Below are 18,073 nucleotides of genomic sequence, written 5' to 3'. Positions count from 1 at the left end.
GATGGCAACACACCTGTATGTGCTTTTTGAAACACAGATTGAGATTTTTTTCAGAACCCACATATGTTTATGGTGCATTAAAACACTTTCTTCCACTATGGAAACAGTGAATGCAAATCTAGCTCATGTATATTCATTGTGAATATCCTGAAAAACTGACTGGCTGGGAATGTCCCAAGGACTAGGTTGACAATCAATGCTCTAGAGTTATGAAACATGCAAATCTCCAAAAAATATTTAGACATGTTATTACTTCTCTGAAAGAAAGAACCAGGAACCAATCAATTATAAAAAATGAAATAACCCTCCTGCTTTTTTCTAATTTAAAAAATGATCTTTTAACTCCTCTATCCGCTGTACATCAAGTGTATCTTCCTTTCAATCAAAATTTAAATGCCAATGCACTTCAACAGCAATGAAAGGAAGAGCCATGTTTACAGTAAATATTTTATGCATTTGAGAATCTGAGAAGTTTAGTAATTCATGGACTGCATTTTTTGTGGGGGGGGGGGGTTCATCACACACAAATTCAGTTATTTTCTGAATAAAATACAGAACAGTTAAAAATAACATTGATAGAATAATGGAGCTTTGCTCATTGAACTGAGCATGTTATTTAACAGCAACTTCCAGTCTGGAGTAAATTACTTTCTCAGAGTTTTTCGTATATTCTTATACATGTCACATCACCGATGACTGATGTCTAGGGGGAAAAAAAGTCAAATTTAGTTTCCAAATTAATCATCACAATATAAACTAAAAGGCAGAACAGGAAAACAATGGCCTACCTTGAATACACTTGACTGTATTCAAGGTAAAACCAGATATAGTGGTAAAGGAGAAAAATACAAGAATATTATTGTTAATAGAAGTGTCAATACCAAGAAACTATTCTGTACTATGTAAGGAGAATAGGGATGTACATGAAAAAAAAATAATTTCATGTCATTTTAGGTTTGTATTGTTTCATTTACCCTCTTCATGTTGTTTATGTGGTGTGTGTCTTCCCCATTAAAACCAATGGGGAAAGCAAAGAGAAATTTGAGCATGCGTCTTTTCATTTGTGAGTTGTCAAACTCTTTTGTGTCAAACAGTCCAAAGTGAAAGGGCTGGTTAGCAAGGAGTATTTCCCCTCTCCAGTTCACAGCACAGAGGAGCCCCTTATGGAGCATCCCTCCTCCCTCCCTGAAGAAAAGCCCCTTCTCACCATCCCCACAATAAGGATCAAGCCTGATTTTTCTGGGGCATCTGTATACCCTCCTCTCTGCCACAGGAAAAGTCAAGCCTGCCCCCACTAGGGCATCCAAACCCAGACCCCCTCCTCCCTCTAGGGCAGAGCTTTCCAAACTGTGTGTCGGGACATGTTAGTGTGTCGCCTGCAGTGTGCAGGTGTGTCGCGCAAGCCCGGTCAACTCTGATGCGAGTTTGGGCTTTTTTTTTTCTAGAGATTCACTTTTTTTTTTCAGTTTATGGGTTGCTTATTATTGGGTGATTTTTGCTGTCAATCGCGTTTTTTTGGGGGGCTTGGTGGGTGGAACGAGCCCAGCCATCCTTGCATTGGCTGCTGCTGCCGATGAGGCCTGGCCATGAGGAGTACTGACTGCAAGCAGCAGTGTCTGGTGATCATGGAAGGGAGTGAAGCACTTAACTGGCAACAATCAAAAAGACGAGGTACATGAGTGTGGGGGCCAGACATGTGCTGGGGGGAGAGAGATGAGTGAGTGGGGGGCAAACGTGCTGGGGGAACAGACATGTGCTTGAGGGGGAGAGATATGAGTGTGTGGGGGCCAGACATGTGCTGGGGGGAGGAGAGAGATGAGTGTGTGGGGGACAGACAATTTGTTTTATTATTGTTTCTCATAAATTATAACAATAACATGAATCTTGGAATATATATTTTTAATATAAATTTAAGGTTTTCATGAGATAGGTTGTGTTGTGAAACATTTTATTTATGTATATATTTAAGGAAACATACATAAATTGTCGAAATATGTTTCGTTCGTTTAACCTTTAACCTCTGGTTTACTAGTAGACTGAATTACCATGTCGTGAAATTATGTTTGTCTAAAAAGTGTGTCACCAACATGAAAAGTTTGGAAAGCTCTGCTCTAGGGGCTCCCAACGATCCTCTCCACCAACCACTCTGGAATGAATTCTCACCATTCTACAGGTCCCCCTCTTTGCCAGGAAAAGGAACTGTGGAATCCTCCTTCCAGCATGGCTACCCAAATGTGACAGATCGTCATTTGCAGTGGCTCCTGCTAGTGAAGAAAGTGATCTCTAGAATGGTGGAGTATCCATTCTAGAGAAGTGGGTATGCGAGTTGTTGGGCAGCCTGTAGGGGAAGGCTAAGATAGGAGGGAGTGAGGATGGACTGGAGGAGTCAAGCGTTGGGAGGAAATAAGGATGGGCAGACCCTCAATGAGGCTCTCAGACGGGAAGAGGACTGGGAATGCCCTGGACCCTCTTGTAGAGGGGAGGAAGGGTGGACGGGAGAAGGATATCTGGGAGGGGGCTTGAATTTACTCAGTGGAGGAGAGGATTGAAGATAGTGGGGATGCCTTATATGGACTATGGCATGGAGGCAGGAAATTCTCCCTGCTAACTGGAACCTCCGAAATGATATGAAATAAACATAATGCAGTCTCATTAGAGGGTTTATGCCATTTCCGATGCAAATGACATGACATACATTTGGTTAATATTTTCATATCATTATAAAATGACAATTTATTTTATTTATTTTAAGTTTTTCTATACCGGCATTCGCGATGGATATCGCATCATGCCGGTTTACAATTAACAAGTGGAGAAGGAACAAAATAATAATAAATAATAATAATAATAAACATTAAACAAGTGAAGAAAAAAGATTGCAGTTACAATAAAACAAGGGAGTTACACAACTTGGAACAGAGAGAGAAGCTAGGATTTTAAACATAGATAACAAATATGCCAATTACGGCATTTATAACATTAGTGGATTACCCTATTGAAGTGGAGTTAATTATTGCCATGTTGATGAAAAGTGTAGGCAAATTGGTTAATGGTGTATTAAGGTTCAGTTTAGGTCTGGAAAGGCTTTCATGAATAGCCATGTTTTAAGTCTTTTCCTAAAAGTAGGAAGGCAGGGTTCCTGTCACAAATCTGACGGGATGGAGTTCCATAGTGCTGGTCCTGCCGTGGAGAACGCCCTGTCTCTGGCGGTTATGTGCGGCGTGGCTTTGGAGGGTGGTACGTGTAGAGATTCTCTGTAGGACTCTCTGATGGGTCTAGAGGAGGTGTATTTTCTGAATGGAATTTGAAGGTTAAGTGGAGAGTATTGATGGATTGCTTTGTGAATAGTAGTTATGGACTTATATAAGATTCAGAAGTGAATTGGTAGCCAGTGAAGGTCTTTGAGTATTGGTGATATGTGGTCTCTTCTCCGTGTGTTTGTTAATATTCTCGCTGCCGAGTTTTGAACCATCTGAAGTGGTTTAGTGTGAGATGAAGGGAGACCTAAAAGTATAGAGTTGCAATAATCTAATTTAGTGAAGATTATTGCTTGCAAAATAGTTCTGTAGTCGTAAAAGTGGAAAAGTGGTTTTATTCTTTTTAAGACTTGGAGTTTATAGAAGCAGTCCTTGGTGGTTTGATTTATGAATGATTTTAGGTTTAGCCTGTTATCGATGATAGCTCCTAGGTCTCTTACTTGTGGAGTTTGTAAGTTGGGAGGTGGATTAGTGTAGAAGTTACTGTTTTCAGTAGAAATTAGGAGGAGTTCGCTTTTTGAAGAATTTAGTATTAGGTTTAGACTGGAGAGGAGTCCGTCAATTTTTTGAAGACAAGTTTCCCAGAACTCTAAAGTTTTTGTGTAGGATTCTTTGATGGGGATGACTATCTGGACATCATCTGCATATAGAAAGTGTTTAAGGTTTAAATTGAGGGACAATACTTCCCTAATGGGGAGACTGAAGATTATCAGTTACCAAGAGATGCAAGACCAGGAAAATGTGACAGAAAGATACTGAAAAGCAAGTTTGCTTACCATAAACGGTGTTTTCCGTAGATAGCAGATGAATTAGCCATGCTGTCTGGGTACATCCTCCATGCCACTAGGTGGCAGAGCTCTCCAAGATCACCCAAAGTCCTTAGATGAGGCGTTCCCTCCTGCCTGACCCTGTGCCTGCTCGAGGCTCCTCAGTCCATGTCAAAGCAAGACGATATGCGATGTTGGAACTGTTCAGAGAGGCGAGAGGGTCAGCATGGCTAATTCATCTGCTATCTACGGAAAACACCATTTACGGTAAGCAAACTTGCTTTTTTCCCATAGATAAGCAGCTGAATTAGCCATGATGTCTGGAGTCCCCAGCTGAAGTATTGAGTGCAGTAGGCCTGTAGTCATTTGTATGTCAGTGATCGCTCAATACATAATAGGAGATGGATAGTTCTGAAATGGTGGAACTATTTAGTGTTCTTTTGGAGAATTATCCGCCTGTTTGTTCAAGCAGTAGTGGGATGCGAAGGTATGAAGTGAAGACCATGTGGCAGCTTTGCAGATATCTAAGAGAGACACATCATGAAAGTGAGCAACGGATGCAGCCATGGCACGTATTTGGTGTGCTTTGGGTGAGGTAGATAATGATTCCGAACATTTTTGATAACACAATTGTATGCAGTTGGTAAGCCAGGAGGTTTAATGTTCTCTTTGATACAGGAAGACCTGGTGTGTTCGGATTAAATGAGAGGAAGAGTTGCGAAGGTGTTGTCGGAGATTAAGTGCATTATTTATAATATGCAAGAGCATGTTTACAGTCTAAGGAATGAAGACGACGCTCGCTGTCATTTGCGTGCGGCTTTTGATGAAAGATCTGTAGTGTTATGGTTTGATTTAAATGAAAGGTAGAAACTACCGTAGGTAGAAAGTTAGGGTGCGTACATAGTGTAACTTTGTCATGGTAAAATTCCAAGAGGAGAATAGTGAACCAGTGCCTGAAGTTCACTGATTCTTCATGCAGAAGTTAGGGCGATTAAGAACAGTACTTTCCAGGAAAGGTATCTAGGATATCAGCTGTGTAGTGGTTCGAAAGGTGGTAACATAAGTTGTTCCAAAATTGGGTTAACATCCCAAGGCACTGGGGGTTTCTTGATTGGAGGTCGTAAATGTAGAACGCCCTTCATAAATCGGGAAACTAAAGCATGACATGCTATAGATTCTCCATTGAGAGGATTGTGATATGCTGATATCGCGCTGAGATGAACACGTAAGGAAGCAGTAGCCAAACCTTGTGCATAAAGGATGTGGAGATAAGTCAATAGCCTTTCAGGTGGGCATGTGAGTGGATCAATGCCCATAGAGGAACACCATGTGGCATAACGTTTCCATTTACGTTGATAGTTCAGACGGGTAGATAGTTTCCTTGATGCCACTAAAATATCTTGAAGTTGTGGAGATATATTTAGGTTTTGGAATATGAGCCATTCAATGCTGGACTATGCAGTGAGATTCAAGGATGCGTGGAGTGGATGGGTGAGAAGAGTGGGGGCATTCCCCAGAGGAACTGGTTTGCAAATTGACAGTTAGAGTAGGTAAGAGTACCATGATTGACACGGCCATGCTGGCGCAATCAGAATTAGGTCCGCTTTGTCCTCAATGCACCTCTGTATTGTGCGTGAGATCAAGGGAATTGTTGGAATGCGTACAGGAGATGTTGAGGGCAATCCAGTAGGAATGGATCTTGTATCAGACAGTGAATACTGGGGTAAACTGAGCAAAAGAGGGGAACCTTTCTGTTGTGTTCTGTTGTAAAAAGATCTATTTCGGGAAGATCCCAAATTGAAAATATCTTGTCGGCCACACACTGGTCTAATTCCCACTCGTGTGGGTGAAAAATCCTGCTCAACTTGTCCGCTTTGATATTGTTGATTCCTGGGATATATGTGGCTTGTAGGGAGATTCCCCTGCTGTGAGACCAGTCCAGAATCTCTACCGTTTCCTTGCAGAGGTTCCATGAACTGGACCCTCCTTGTTTGTTTACGTAAAACATCGCCACTTGCTTGTCGGTATGGATCCATGATGACATGTTGCCGTAGTTTGTGTTTGAAAGCTCGTAGAGCATATTTAATGGCTCGTAGTTCCAGGAGATTGATGTGATAAGTCCATTCCTGAAACATCCACAATCCTTGAGTTTGAAGGTTGGCAAGATGGGCTCCACATCCCGTGGGAGAGGCATCTGTGGTAAGAATCAAGTGATGACGAAGAGGCCTTAATGGTGAATCTTCTGTCAATGCTGGTGGGCGAATCCACCAGTGAAGGTCCGTCTTCATGCTGTTGGTGAGTTTCACTTGAGCGGACAAAGGATTTTGAAACTGAGTCCATTGGTGTTTTAAGCCCCACTGAAGATGACGGATGTGAAGTCTTGTGTTCAGGACTACATATGTACATGCTGCCATATGACCCAGGACAGTCAAGATTTGGCGGGCTGAGGTAGTCACAAGTTTTAGTAGATGTTGGGCTATAGAAGTAAGCACTATTGCCCTGGGTTAAGGCAAGAAAGCTTTGTCTCGAATGGTGTTTATGGATGCCCCTATGAAGACCAAGATCTGGGTAGGTTGAAGATGAGATTTTTCGTAATTTATGAGAAGGACCCAGATTGCCTAGGCAGTTGATTGTTTGCATTAAACTGTTTTGGAGGAGATCAGGAGTTGGGGCTACTAGCAGCCAATTGTCCAGATAAGGAAATATTTGAATCCCCTGACCACGGAGATGTGCCACCTCTACCGCTAGGCATTTGGTAAATAGCCTGGGAGCAGATGAGAGACCGAAGGGAAGGACTTTGTATTGGAAATGTCTTTTTACCACTTGAAAACATAGGTAATTCCAAGATTTGGGATGCATTGGGATATTTTTTATTTATTTATTTGTGGATTTTTATATACCGTCATTTGGGTTTGCCATCACAATGGTTTACAAAAGTGTTAGCAGGTTAGCATATCAATGTGTTCCTATTCAAAGAAACAATATACAGTTACAGATTTAAGTTAGATAGTACAATATGTTCTGTGAAAGGTTATAGTAATGTTATGGTTGGGATGGTTGTCAAGCTACTTAGAGTTGTGTGAGTCAAAAAGTGTAAAATTTGCTTCTAGTAGTTAATGTGTACTTGTCTCGTTTGGTTTGATGGTTGCGAAACCAGATGTATGGTTTTCAATGAGTATCTAAGTAGGCTTTGGTGAATAGCCAGGCTTTTAGGTTGGGTTGTTTTCTCATTTTGATTGGCAGGGAGTTCCATAGCTTGGGGCTTCCAATGGATATGGCTCTTTCTTGAGTTGTGGTGAGTCGCATGGTTCGAGTGGGTGGAATTTTTAGGAGACCTTTGTTTGTAGAGCAAAGGGCTCGTTTGGGGCGTGTAGTTTGATCATTTTAGATAACCAGCTGGTTTACAGTCCTATGACTGATACGCTTTCTATGGAGCACATCCAATCCATGGGTTGTAGGAATGGTAGGACTGATATGAGAGAGGTCATTTTGAATTTTTCGTTCCGAATGTATTTGTTGAGGAAACGTAGGTCCAGAATTCGATATAAACCTCCGGATTTCTTGGGAATAAGGAAGTATTTTGAATAAAATCCCTTCAGATGTTGGGAGGGGTGTACTTCCTGTATACAGTGTTGTTGAAGTAAGTGACTGACCTCTTGAAGGAGAGTCTCCCGATGAATACTCTGAGATCTTTTGGTACTCAAATGCGGAAGAGGAGGCTGGAATGTAAAATTGAGTGAATATATGTCTTTTATTATGTTCAGGACCCAGGAATCCATTGTGATACTGTTCCAGTGAGTGAAGAAGTGGGAAAGTCGACCTCCTATTGTCTGGGCATGTAGTGGTGGTGGTATTATTTCTAAAAACTCTGTTGATTTTTAGGGGGTTGAGGGTCTGTAGTCTGGCATGGTTGATGAGGTACACATGGGCGTTGACGAGAAGCTGGTTGTTGGAAAGGCTGTTGGCGGTTTGGTTGGTATGGTTGGGGCCTATAGGTAGTATAAGGCCGATACTGACGTCTCGGAAAAGGTCTTTTGAATGAACCAAATTCGCGTTTCGATGTTGAAGTATCATGTTGCGTTAAAGAAAGTACAGCTACTTTCTGCTCCTTTAACTTCACCACAGTTTCAGTAAGTTTATCTCCGAATAAGTTATCGGGTCAACAAGGAAGATTAGTGAGCTTATCGTGAACGTCTTTATGTATGGCACTTGCACGTAACCATGCCAGTCTCCTGGCTGCTACAGCATTGGCTGTTGTTTTCGCAGAGGTCTCAAACTCTTCGTAAATGGAATGTACCAGATGCCGAAGTCCCTCTTCCATATCATGGAATTCAGATGGAAGTGTATTATCTGCTGAACTTTGTTGTAGCAAAGGTTCTATGTAACTCAGTGTTACATAGAATTGATGGTTCTGTATCTTAGCGCTAAGGATTCCCAATTGATACGCTTTCCATGCAAAGTCATCTAGATTTTTGTTGTCTTTGCCGGGCGGATTATTTGAATGTAAACGAGATTTGCGTGCCTTTTGCATGGCTGATTCAACCACGACAGTCACGTGCGGTAACTGCACGTTGGTGTAAAAAGGGGAATCTTGCATCCTATACTTCAAATCCATCTTTCTTGAAGTTGGAGTCATGGAATTTGGAGAATCCCAAGTCTTTTCCAAAAGAGATTCCAGCACTGGATGAGAAGGGAGTGCTGTAGGTTCAGCCGGTGTATCAAATAATTTAATACACTGAACATCTCATGCCTAGGATCAGGAATCTTTTTCGTTTCTACTCCTAATCGGTGGCCCACTTTCTCCAAAAATTTGGAGTATGTGAGATCCTCCGGTGGTGATACTGGTTCTGGAGGCAATTCCTGTGGGTCAGACGGGCAGCCAGTTGACGACCCTTGCGAAGAAGGTAAAGTAGGAGAATCTACTGGCCGAGGAGATGGTCTGGCAGGCAGTGTCTTCGGTGCTGGCTCTGGTGTAGGTGCTGAAGGCACCTCCGCCGGTGGATCAGGGCTTGGTAGATTTTGTTGTGAACCAATGTTAAAAATTGTGATAAAATAGAGGTAATCTGTGTTAGTGTATCAGGCACAGATATTGATGCAGGGGGTCTGATATTCGGTTGCTGACCCGATAGAGGTATGACTGCCTTAAGGAGATCCTGGTTCGGTCCTTGAGGACATCCAATATCCTCAATTGGGTAAATGAGTTTAGAATGTAGAGGTTCTTGATATAAGGATGTTCTACGATGTTGAGATGGAGTAGAAAGTCCTGAAAAAAACTCAGATGAACGGATGTGGAGGAGATAAAGAATCATCCAAGTCTACCACTAAAAGTAGGGATGGGCTCCTAGGCCTTTTAAGACCTGATGTGTATTTCTTATATTGTTTTACAGTTTGCTGAGGTGTAGATACGCTGCTGCATCGATCTTCATCCGGTGTTTCAGTGCGTTGACGCTGCTCCGATGTGTCGACACTGCTCCGATGTGGCAGCATGTTGATCTTTCCCCGAGGCCTCGGATCGCCGCTGAGTCGGCTCCTCTATAGATCTCGACGCATCAGACGCAGGCTGCGTCAACAGTGCGTCTCCAGCCATTTGCATCGAAGGATTTTTAATTTTCTTTTTCTGCTTGTGGCCTGGAGAGTCAGCAGAGGTGGACCTCCGATGGGCATGGGTCTTGGGAGTTGACTGCAGTCCCGGAGCCGACCTGGCTGAAGCGTCAGAGGGGCATACAAGCTTGTTGCCTCCTCTCTGAGCTGGGCAATCCGCACTGCTCTCTGGTGCTGTGCCCTTGGGGACATCTGTCCACAATCAGTACAGTTTGCCTGATCATGTTTTGGACCAAGGCAAATGTAACAATATTGATGTCTGTCGGTTACAGACATTATCTTACCACAGTCACAGAATTTAAACCCTGGATGAGGCATGATGTAAGTATTCTGTATGAAATTTTTAAGTTTTGAAGAAATAATTAAAGTTTTTCTCTTCAGAGCAACTTTTCCTCACAAGAACTGTAGAGCTCCGCGTGCGGTCAGTTGAGCGGAAAAAAAACAGATTGAGCAGGCACAGGGTCAGGCAGGAGGGAACGCCTCATCTAAAGACTTTGGGTGATCTTAGAGAGCTCCACCACCTAGTGGCACAGAGGACGTACCCAGTCAGCATGGCTAATTCAGCTGCTTATCTATGGGAAAAATAGAAATAGGGGACATAGAAATTGAAATAGGAAAGGAAGCGTGGTCTAGTGGTTAGAGCAATGGGCTATGAACTGGGGATCTAATGTTCAAATTCTTCTTCTCCCACTTGCATTTCTGTGACCTTGGGCAAGTCACTTAATCTCCCATTTCCTCAGGTGCCCACTTAGAGTGTAAGCTCTTTGGGGCAGGGACTTATTGTACCTGAAAACTTATCACTATTGAACAGCACTTGTATGTTCAGTAGTGCTATAACAGTAAGTATTATAAGTCCCAATTATTTTAAGAACCCAAACCTAATTAAATAGAACTTCCAAGCTCCTCTCATTATGTTGCCTTTTATGCGCATAAATCAGTGATGGCAAATTCCAGTCCTCGAGAGCCACAAACAGATTGTTTTCAAGATATCTACAATGAATATGCATGAGAAAGATTTGCATGCACTGCCTCCATGCATATATATAATATTTAAAAGTGATCCCAAGAATATTTAAGCAATGTTACTTGTACTGGCCTGTGGAAAGAGCAGCCATTTTCATTTGGTCAAGGTTGTACTTGGAAAGAAAGAAAAGAGGAACTGAAATGATTTACTCACTTCTTTTAGTTGTCCATTCTCTAGTTCCTTTTTTATTGTTGACTCCTTGCCATTCCACTTCTGCACCTGGGATAGTACACCATCATTAAAAGTTACAACTGTCTAAAAGAAAGGAAAGACAAAGCAGACTTCAAATTTTGCTGAGATTCCACAAATAAACACTGCAGATGATACAAAATGCCGCAGCGAGATTACTGACCAACACCAGCCGTGGAGAACACATTTCACCCATCCTCAGAATCCTACATTGGTTACCAGTGAATTTTCGAATTCTATACAAATCAATCACCCTAATACACAAATCCATCCACCATCAACTTCAACTCGACCTGGAAATCCCCCTCAAACTACACTCCTCCAACAGACCAACTAGAGATATTCACAAAGGAACTCTGAAATTTCCCCCAACTAAAGCCACACGCCTCTCCTCGACCAAAGACTGAGCGTTTTCAATAGCGGGCCCATCTATTTGGAATAACATTCCCTCAAGCCTCAGATTGGAACCATGCCTCTTAACTTTTAGAAAAAAACTCAAGACGTGGCTCTTTCACCAAGCCTTCTCTGATCCTCCAGACAATCACTAGTCACAATTAATCCCACCTGGACGAATGGTCTTTTATCTTCTTGAACGATGGACTCTGGCACCTCTAGGTTAAAGCACATTAAGCTTTAACCCGTATTCTCTATTGTACTATGTTATAATTACTACCTGCCTTTACCTTCCTTCCAGCTATTTAAGCTTCCAAGTTTTTTACTCCTTGTTAAAATGTAACTTTGCCTTATTCACCTCTATTGTTAATTACTTTAGTTGTCGCTTTAGTTATACCCTTGTTCTATGTAAACCGATCCGATATGGTTATTACTATGAAGGTCGGTATAAAAAAAAAGTGTTAAATAAATAAATAAATAAATATTGAATGATGTGGAGTCCCCGAACCACTGCACAGTTATCCAAATTGCTAGAATATTCCATTTCTTTTCAAATCAGACAAGTATGGAAAACATGCAGAGGCATAACTTTGTGAATGCTTTCAAACACAGGTTTGTAGAAGGAGAATGTGGGGTGAAGGCTGTGGCTGGGGGGAGGTGTTTGGGGGCAAAAATTGAAGGTGTGAGTTTTTGAGGGGCATATAGGTGGGGTGCATGTAGAGTTGGGTAGAACTGGTGTGCAGGAGGATGTCTAGGTGTGGGTTGTAGAGGTGTTTGATTGGAGATAGAAGAGTATAGAAGTTGGGGTTATAGGGCTAAGTATATTGTAGGTGTAAATCTGTGGGGGCATTTGGAGGTGGATATGTGGAACATATGTGGGTTTTGGGGTGGGTAGGAGGTTGTATGTGAATAGGGGCTGTGGGCAAAAATGTAATTTGACTACTTAGCTTGGCGGAGGGGAAAGAGTGTGGGGAAAGAGGGTGGTCAGATTGGCAGGGGGAGGTGTGAATTTTCTCTCCCACCTCAGATTGGCATGGATTAGTGGAAAAAGGGGATGTTGCAAACTTTCTTTCCCCCCTCTCCCCCAACACATTCACATTCTCTCACACACAAATACACAGTCATTCTTTCCCCCCAGGCCCAACCCCCTCCCCAGCCTCTACTCTTCCAAATGTTCAGTTGGAGCTGTGGCAGGGCACGTTAATAAAATATTTTCAAACCTTTTTATTATCTTCTGTTCTCATCATCTTCATTTATGTTACTTTCATGATTCTCAATTTCTTTCCTGTTTTCTTTGTTCTTTTACTTAGATATCTTAGTTCTCTTGCCTTTCCTTATTTATTTATTTTTCCACATTTCCTCTCCCCCTTTAATTTCTCTGTTTCTTTCTTCTCTTACTGTTCTATTCTCTCAGCATTCCCTCTAGAGTTTTCCACCCCCTTGTCATCTTTCGTTTGCTTATATCATTCCTAGGTCCATTTCTTTTGTTTCCCTTTTTCCTTATATTATTCTTTATCCTATCTATACTCTTCCATTCTCCTCTCCCCCTCCTTCTCTCTGAGACTTACCCTTTGTTCCTCTCTTCCACACATACTCACCCTTCACCACCTCTTACATACTGCTCTCTACCTGCTCCTATCATACATCCCTCTTCTCTTTCCATCATCTCACTTTCTTGTACCCTGCCTTATCTCTCTCCTCTGCACCACCTCCTTCATCCTTTATCTCTTTTCTTCTCCCTCCCCTCTCCACTTTCACTCCTTCACTCTTCTCCTCACACCTCCTCAAATCCTCTCTCCTTCCTCCCTCACACAACCTCCCTTCTCATCTTTCTCCTTCCTGTTGTCTCTCCTCTTACATCCCCCTCACTTTCCTTCAGACCCCACCATCACTCTTCACCCTTTCTCTTCCTCTTCCTCCTATCTTCATTGTCTTTCCCCAGTTCTCCCCATCTCTTATTCTTTCTCATCTCTCCCCTCCTCCCTTTTCCCCCTCCCACTTCATCTCTTTCATGCCCCTCCTCCTTCATCTTTGCTACCTCATAACCTGCAGCACTAGCTGTGGCAATTCGGAGCATGTGCAGTGCTGCTGACCTCCATGACCCCTTCCTCCTCCTACCAGCACTTCTGTGTGTGACTAGAGGATGGAAGTTGCTGGGGCAATCTGGCTGTCAGATGTGTTTTTGGGGGATATGTCTGTGTGTATGAAGCACATATGGCTGTGACGAAGCACGTGTATGGGGGTTTGTTGGTGGGGGTTACACATGCGTGAGGGTTATTGCATAAGCAGAATTTGTGTGGCAGTGTTGTGTGCTTTGAAGTATCTGGGGGGTATGGAAATGTGGGGGGTGTAAATGCATGTGTATAAAGTGTCTGGGTGTGTGTGTCTGATTCTATGAAAGGAATGTGTGTCAGGGTTGTGGAGTTTTTGAGAGTAAGGCTGTGTTTGTATAGGTGTGAGTGTGAATGGAGCAAGTGTGTGCGTATGGTAAACTAAGAAGCCATGATCCTTATTACATAATTCTTTCCAACATTTTTTATTTTGGAAAGTATAAAACTGCATCCAAGAGTGCATTTCAACTTTAGATTTCATAGACTAACACATGAATTTAAAAAAAGACAATTCCCACAGTCTCATAAAGATTAATGGGAAGAGGAATAAAACAAGGAATAGCCGAAAGTCCTTCAAAATTCTTTTATTAATTGCCCGACTCTAGGCCTGAGTTTCGCCCATCAAGGGGCTGCTTCAGGGGCTATAAAAATAATAATAAATAAAAATTAATAAATAAATATGATCAATTATATAAATTAAAATTGCGTCTGTTTTTAATTATATTTTAAAATTTTAATTTATATAATTGATCATATTTATTATTTTTATAGCCCCTGAAGCAGCCCCTTGATAGGCGAAACTCAGGCCTAGAGTCGGGCAATTAATAAAAGAATTTTGAAGGACTTTCGGCTATTCCTTGTTTTATTCCTCACGGCTTTGTTAGACCGTCTTCCTCTTCATAAAGATTAATGCCATCCAATAAGGTTGAATTAGACAAAAAGAGGTTATTATTTATCTCACCCAAGTTTTCCTGCTATCTGCTGTATGTTCTTCAAACTCCTCGCCCAGTAAAAAATCCATTTCTGAATTTAGGAAGGTGCTCTTAACTTTTACGGTGAACCTGTCCCCATCCTTAGAGATCATCAAATCAGGTTTAGTAGCACACCCCATTTTCCTTGTGAGAACATCATTTCCTGCAGTTCATAAAAATAACATCTTCAGGACAGTATTTCAAATAATTATATCCTTCATATTACAAGGTTGTCCTTACTACTACTAGAAAACTAAAAGCAATAGGCTCCAAGTCACCAAGAAATAATTTTTGCCCATTTTGGGTGCAAGTTGCTCTGATATCTCTAAAGAAGCATTGTATTTCTTAATCTACTGCTCTCCTCTTTCTCTGTTCATGCTGGAAAGTCAGATACTCAGTGCGTGAACTTTTTAAGTAAAAAGAAATTTGTTTGCACTGTTAATGGTATTAGATGCAAAGTCAGATCTATCATGTTACTTTCTGGTTAAAGAGATGTACAGTGGTTTGATACTTTTCTTCAATCCTCTCTCAGGGCCTCCAAAACTAGGGAAGATACATCCTCCAGAACAAGACTATTCCAACCTGCTTATTCATGTCGGTGCTAAAACCAATACCAAGTTTCAGAGCAAGCAGATTAGAAGTAGCAGCAGAGTTCTAGAAGCAAATATGATGGAGACAGAGGCATAAATGCATTTCCCATCAGTCCTTGTCATCAAGGATAAAGGTCCAGGTAAGAACAGACAGACATTTATTTATTTATTTATTTATTTATTAACTTTTGATATACCGACATTCATAGGACATATGCCGGTTTACAATCAACTCTTGTAGCGAGGAAAGAGAAATTACAAAATAACAGGGACAGGGGAAGGGGGAGCAGGAATAGAAAAGGAGAGAAGGGAGGAGGGTGAAAGCAAGCACGTAAGTAGCGGGAAAAACATAGGTTGCAGAGCGTAAGGGAGAGAAGGAATGTAGATAGGAACTATATTCAAAACATTAAGACAATAACATTTCAATGATTATATAGACAACGTTTCCTTAAGATGCATCATTATTAGAGGGTAGCAGGGCTGGAAGCAATGAAGGGGTTTAGGTGACATCTTGGAAATGCATGATGGGAAGGTGGTATCACCAAGAATGTTTCAGCTTCCATGACCATGAAGCAGTCTTCCAAAAATGACTTCTGATCACCCACATGGTAAACCCAGTGTACCCAGGCTTCAGCAATTCTGCTGCTTTAGGAGAAACTGAACATTAGCCTGTTGTCACATAATTTTATAAATTACCCTACCGCTTTGGTTTCCTAAGCCAAGGTAAGTAGAGACCTATGATGGTTTCCTTGAAGAGGCTGACCGGAAAAGCCCTCTTTCCTGCTGTGATTTGTTTGGTCAAATATAACCCACCCACTCAGTCTCTGGGGATAGGGAGGGAAAGCAGGGATAAAATCAGGAAACATCCCGTTTGAGGATGTTAGTCTGGAAAACCTCAGCAATAAATGATTCCATGATAATAGGTTAAACAATTTTATTGTACTAAAAAAATTAAAATTGGCTGGCAATAAACAATATAACATACTTAGGATTTTTCAACAACTATTTTCTAAGTAACACCTCAGAAAAAAGCTTTTTATATATTCAGAAAACAATCTGAAATTTCAACACATTCAAACTTTTTTTTTTTTTTTTTTTTTTAGCACAAATGCTTTAAACACTGGTAACATGTTTTCTTGTATACTCTTAAGCTGAATCCAAACAATGAGTCAGATAAGTATTGTCTTTGTATTTTGTCTTTACTTTAACTGCATTTTATTCACAGTTTGGATTTTTAAGAAATTGATTCTATGTGTTAAATTTCTTTTTTAGGCTCTTCTGGTAGAGACCCTTGAGATAAGCGTTTTTGATTTTTTTTCTGTGTATCTGTTTTCTTTTTGGTATTTTCTCTTTTTTCTTGGCACTACTATTGATTCCAGTAAAGTGTTGCTAGTCTAGCCAGACCTAGTGTGTTTCTTTGATGTGGTGGTATACTTATCTCTGGTCCTTTTTTTTTTTTTTTTTTTTTGCCAAAGCTCCGATGCAATAGTTGTCTCCTAGGCAGTGGGCATTCTTGGGAGATGAGTCCAGATGTTCAGGGTATTGATTCTTCCTTCCAGGGTTACCTACTGCCTAACTTTACAAAATCAATAAAAAAGCCACACTTCCTGACACCGAGAATCTTCTACCAGCTAGGAGTTTCCTAGTGAGGCTTAATGAACTGATCTGCTAACTAGAAAAAATAAAAGAATAATCAGAAATTCTCTATCTTATATTTTACTTTAGGGGAACAACACTCACTCTTTTTCTCACAATCTTCCACACTTCCCTGTGGTATGAATAGATGAAATTGAACAGTCGATCCTTATGATTTTGACCAGCAATGCAGTGAGAACAGGTGATTCCACAATGGATCAGATTTTAATATATGTTATGTATACTGTTTGTTTTAAATGAATGTTATTATTTTGATTATTTTATGCTGCAAATGTACATTGCTTTGAGTGATTTTTTAAATCTGAAAGGCGATTTATAAATGATATTAAGTAACTGTCACTCTGTGCACATTATCCCCATGCACCTTTTTCTTCATTTCCCACCTCTAGCCTTTAGGATCCACACTGTTTATCCCTTTCTCTTTTGAATTCAGTTTTTGTCCTACCCCTCTTCCGAGAGGGCATTCCAGGCATCCACTACCCTTCTCTGTGAAGAATTATTTCCTGATGGTGGCTCTGAGTTGTCCACCCTAGAGATTCATATCCTGACCCCTAGTTCTACAGTTTCCTTTCCAATGGAAAAGATATTAAGTTTGTGCATCATTAAAACCTTTCAGGTATCTGAAAGTCTGTAACATTTCACCCCTACACCTCCTCTCTTCCAGGGTGCACATATTTAGATCCTTCAGCCTCTCCTCATAAGTCTTCTGATACAGACCCCACACCATTTTACATGCTGCAGGTAAAACCTAGCATGGAATCCTGTATGCACCGAAGCCCTGGCTTAAGGGCTTTCCCTGGCCATATAAATGTGCCCAACCTTTTTTTTTTCTTTACAGATGAGATGGGGGCGCTGTACAGGGCATCCCATCACCAATCCTCCTCCATTCAATTAAATTACCTGATGGGGCAGCCCAGTTCTGGGATTCAGCAAAGCAGGAGCTTACCAAAGGCCCCCTTGCTGCAGGATCAAGTCCTCCTTGTGCCAAAGTACACCCTGGGGGTTTATTCCTGCAGTGGGGGCTTGCTTAGAGCTCCCCCCTGCAAATTTTATTGTATTTAGATTATCTTTGTTTCTCCACATTTCTTTTTGTTTCTTCCTCTGGTTCTGCTGCTGCAACCTCGCCCTTTTAAGGGTTGCAATGGTGATGGCAGAACTGTGGGCCTGGGCAAAGCTTTCCTACAATGGCTGGAGCTTCCTAGGGCTCCCAGCCGCTTCATGCTGCCTCCCCAAGTTGCACTAGAGTAGTGGCAGCACAGATCTTCAGTGCTTGCGCCAGTCCCCATAAAGCAACGTGAGAGCCATGGGAAGCAAAGGACAGCCCTCTCGTGGCAGCTGACTGCTGCCTCCACTCTTTTACCTCCAGCCAAAGAAGAAAAAACAACTTTGATTTCTTTTTTTAAACAAAAATGTCAGGCTGTGGCACAGCATGAACAGGCTTAGGCTTGCCAGGGGACAGAACAGTCTGGACTCTGGCTTTCTCCACAAAATAATATTTTATTGTTCAGACAACA

General features: G+C 41.5%; 1 protein-coding gene across 6 annotated transcripts in view; it reads right to left on the bottom strand.

The window, feature by feature from the left end:
• Positions 1-441: 441 nt before the first annotated feature.
• Positions 442-18,073, bottom strand: part of LOC115085477 (myelin P2 protein-like) — a 110,546-nt gene continuing 92,914 nt past the window's right edge. For 5 of the 6 annotated variants that reach the window (XM_029591544.1, XM_029591547.1, XM_029591546.1 and 2 more), the window contains 3 exons: positions 14,304-14,476; positions 10,803-10,904; positions 442-703 (listed from right to left, as the gene is read on the bottom strand). In XM_029591544.1, the coding sequence (XP_029447404.1) occupies positions 653-703; positions 10,803-10,904; positions 14,304-14,476 (326 nt within the window). In that variant the 3' untranslated portion in view covers positions 442-652. The remainder of the gene's footprint in view (positions 704-10,802; positions 10,905-14,303; positions 14,477-18,073) is intronic. The other variant, XM_029591545.1, reaches the window with a different exon arrangement.

Source organism: Rhinatrema bivittatum, chromosome 2, assembly GCF_901001135.1.
Source record: "Rhinatrema bivittatum chromosome 2, aRhiBiv1.1, whole genome shotgun sequence".
Lineage (NCBI taxonomy): Eukaryota > Metazoa > Chordata > Amphibia > Gymnophiona > Rhinatrematidae > Rhinatrema > Rhinatrema bivittatum.
The sequence above is the reverse complement of the archived record's forward strand: the minus strand, read 5'-3'. Positions and strand labels throughout refer to the sequence as shown.